This window comes from Egretta garzetta, unplaced genomic scaffold, assembly GCF_000687185.1.
Source record: "Egretta garzetta isolate BGI_Z169 unplaced genomic scaffold, ASM68718v1 scaffold744, whole genome shotgun sequence".
Lineage (NCBI taxonomy): Eukaryota > Metazoa > Chordata > Aves > Pelecaniformes > Ardeidae > Egretta > Egretta garzetta.
In genome coordinates, this window is record NW_009259482.1 from 321,261 (window position 1) to 325,293 (window position 4,033).

At 43.9% G+C, this 4,033-nt stretch overlaps 1 protein-coding gene across 1 annotated transcript in view; it reads right to left on the bottom strand.

The window, feature by feature from the left end:
* PLG (plasminogen) overlaps positions 1-185 on the bottom strand; it is a 25,386-nt gene extending 25,201 nt beyond the window's left edge. The window contains exon 1 of the mRNA XM_009637188.2: positions 137-185. Within this exon, the coding sequence (XP_009635483.1) occupies positions 137-185 (49 nt within the window). The remainder of the gene's footprint in view (positions 1-136) is intronic.
* Positions 186-4,033: the final 3,848 nt, after the last annotated feature.

Sequence of the window (4,033 nt, forward strand, 5' to 3'; positions counted from 1 at the left end):
GGCCAGCAAGCCCCAAATCCGTCGTCGTCCAGGTAATTGGCGGCACTGAGATTTGGGGACCCACCTTCACCAAAAGGAGCTTGCAAGCGTCTGGCCCCCATTTCACCTAGGCAAGCAGAAGGCAAAGGACTCTTACCTGAGCCGAGCAAGAAAAGAAAGAGAAAGGCGGCTTTGCTAATCCCCATTTTGGCCCAGCTGGCGGGTGCTGGAAGTTGTGTGTGTTGGTGCACAAAGTTTTATTGACTCGCATTGGAGTGAGGCAGCATCAGACAAACAAGGCAGGTAGGTTAAGTTAATCATTCTCCCATGCTGTGACCCCCTTTGCCATGGTGTGTCCATTCAAACAACCTTGGGTTGGATGGATTACCAAATCAGCCTCAATCATTTGTACTGGATGCTAGGAAATGGGAAGGCACTGTCTTGTTATGTGGGCCTTGGTTTTGTTCTCAAATGGCTAGGTCTTTCTTTGCCAGAGACTAGGCAGGAATAATGTCACTGGAAAGCATGGGAAATCATGCGTCCAGGCAGAATTTGAAGTTCTCCTGACACTAGAGTCCCGTGATTTCAGCCACGCATACCTGTCTTGATTTATAAGAACCAACTTCCAAGTATCTTAGGATAAGCTCTATTAGCAGATCCAGATAATATTAACTCTGTAAAATAGTTTAATTTTACTTTTTTAATTAAAGAATTCCTTCTCTCCTATGTTTCCTTGAGTTAGGCTTTTTATTTTTTCTTCTGTTTGGGAGTAAGATTTAAGAGTTCATTTTAGTTCAATAGCATAGCTTTAGGTTTAAGACTCATAGATAGCTATTTATTGTTCTTCCTTACCAGACATTTAACCTCCCACTGCATGCATAAACTTATCCAGTGAGGGTGTCAGACTTTGCTCATCCATGTGTTATCCTGATTTCAACATCAGCTCAGTCTGCATTTCCCAAGCGGCCTTTGCCTTGGAAAAGTTGCACTGCAGCACCATTTCATGGCTTCTCTTGCATGTTAAGTCACCGACGTTGCTTCAAAACAACTTGTCAAATCAAATGTGCTAGTGACTCACCAGAGGAAGGAGGGGGCTGAATATTGGATGAGGAAACCAGGCTTGAATGGGCGCTGCTGGGTCACACAGTTCAGTCTTCTACAATTGAAGGCAAAAAAGTTCATACAGTCATGAGTTCCTTCTAAAAGCTAGAGAGGCTATCCATGTTCTTGTCCTGCTTACTTTAAGTACAAATTGTGTTGTACTGAGGGCTTGGGATAAAGCTAGGGGTGCAGGAGTAAATACTTAAAAGGCATTCCAGTATGGGAACCAGATTGGGAACCAGATTAGCTGCTGTTTTACAGATCACGTGAAAAGTCTACAGCTGATCCTGTTTGTAGTCCTGTGCTATTTCTCCTGTAGGGTGCTGTAATACCATATTATCTGTTTGTCTTCTGTGCTTGAAGCTGTTTTAATGCCACCTGTGAACAACAGCAAAGTGTGGGATATCTGTCGAGGCTTGGGAGACCACTAATGCTAGGCCAGGGAAACAAAGCAGATGGGCCCAAGAAAGGAGCTGGTGGGAGCTGGAGTCAGCTCAGGGAAATGCTCAAAGGGTGACAGAGAGAGGGGGTGGGATACTGTGCAATTATATGTGGGATCAGGCTTATGGAGTTTTAGGAACAATTACTCATGGGGGAAGAAGGATAAAAGGAAGGAGCAGAATACAAAGTAGGCTTCACTAGCAAGCAGGCTTTTGAAAGCTACTCAAGTCTGGTTTAGTTCCACATGATTTTAACAATCTTAACCCTATCTTCAGTTCTCACTCCAAGTCCTGGGTTCCCTCTCTCCTGCTCCACATCCCCCAATGCCTTGGCCCATGTCTTGTCCCCAGCCACAGCAAGCATCTGCTCGCTAGTCTCTGTGTCTCCTTCCCAGCAGATATTATCAGGTGGTGGTTTTATCCTTACTCCAGTGCAAACTGTGTTTTCTGCACAGCCCTGGCCTCCCCAGCACCTCTGGCACCCTCCTCATCCTTCTGAATCCCTCATTGCCACTAAGTTACTTGCTAGATTACTGCATTACGGTACACATCTGCTGGTTAACGTGTAAGAAAAAAAGCTGCATATGTGGGTTATGTGTGGCTGTTCCTCCTGCGTGGGAGAGGATTTGAAAAGCCTTGAGTTTTACTTGAGTTTGTAAAACTCCTTGATAAACATGGTGCTTTGGAGATTTAAATCATATCAGCTTTTCCTACAGGTTTTCAAAACCAAAGGAGCTAATTGTGGTAGCCAACGGTGTGTTAAATTGTCGCTATGTCCAGTATAGTTTGGGAACATCTGCATGCATCATGTAAGCAAGCAAGCACTCTTCCTCATTTTAAAGGTCCACATATACTCCTTCAGGTCTATAGCAGGCTTGGGTCTGGTTCTTCTCACAATCTCATTGCCTTGAACCTGGTTGATACGCATCTAGTTCAGTGCAGCTGCTCCTGATTTATTTCCGGGGAAAGAAAAAAACCCACTTGTATTGCCTCTTCTTTCAAGGGTGACAATGCGGATTTGGAGAAATATTGCATATCTTTGTCTTAATGGATCTGATCCTGCAGAACTGGATGTGGAGATACTGCCAGCAATTGATCCTGGTATAAAAATGCTCATTCTATAAGTTTTCCACAAGAAAAATGTCAAAACAGGAGAAGTGTCTTTCATCTGCCAGACTGGCACGCCTCACTGCTGTCTCATGACAAGGATGTGACCTCTCAAGGGATCGTATTTGAAATGAGCTGTTGTAAATTGTCTCCTTTTGTGCCTTTCCTCTTTTTCCTCGTGAGATCCAAGTGCCTAAATCTTCCCCCCAGTTGTGGTCTTGTGGTATTTGTTCTCGTTTATTTGACCACTGTGAGGCCTACCGTAGGTGGAAGTTTATCAGATCTCATTTCAGAGTCAGGGGACATTAGTTAGCTCAGTGGTTAAAATATAAACAACAGTAGGAGGCTTTTTAAATAGAAGTTGACCCTTGAAATTGGGTTTACTGTAAGCTCAGAAAAATCCCTTGCAAAAGAAATTGTAAACAATGTCAGAACACAGGTCACAACTCATTGAATAAATTCACATAAAACTAATTCCCCTAAATTTCAGAATCAGAAAAAGGCAGAAAATAGCCACTTGGGTATCAGCTACTTGCTAAGAGGAGAAAGGATCAAAGGCAGGTTTCAGTTGTTCGGAGGGGCAAATCTCAAAAGGCATCTCTAAGGCTGGGGTGAGAGGAACTAGAGGAGCTCATGCAAGAGCTCCAAAGGATAACGGCGTGGCACAGATCCACAGGCAGCTGGGAAATAAGGGAGGTATTTTTACTTTCTTTTCAAAGACAACCAGACCAAGTGACAAAGTGAGACTTACACAGCCCCCATTCACAGAGCCAGAGGGCACTTTGGGCAGTGACCCCAGAGGGATAACGTGGGCGGCTTCTAGTGGCAGGAGCTGCTGCGGGTAAGGTGGGAAGGGGCTCAGGAAGGAAAAAGGTAGCCAAGTTAAAAATAAATTCTCTCATTGCCCTAGACATGAAGGAACACAGAGGGCAGAAGACCTGGTGGATAAGCTCATCTCTGCAATTTCTGACCATAGGAGCTAATGCATTCAAGGAAAAGAAAATGATGGTAACAGTAAGGAGAGACAGAGAGGACGTTTTTCCAGTAGTGAAAGTTTTAGTCTTTGAGATGTTCATTTGTTCTGGCTGCTGCCAAATATCAGAAACCAGTGGAATAAAGTCAGACAGACATATGAGAAGCAGGGAGGTTAGGAAGTAAACAACCTGAGTGTTGTTGATAGTAGAAAGAGCTAAAGAATTAACTACTGGGGTTTCTGTGTTGCTGAAAAAATACCTGGAAAAACAGGGACCCTGCAACTGCCTTTGACAGAGCTGTGAAGAGCATTAATGCCATTGAGAATCTGACAGCAGCCTTTACTGGAGACAATTAAGAGATAATGCGGTCCTTTCCCCTGCCTTAAAAGTAAGCAGCTGAAGAGTGAATTCAGTTGGAAATATTTAGAAATA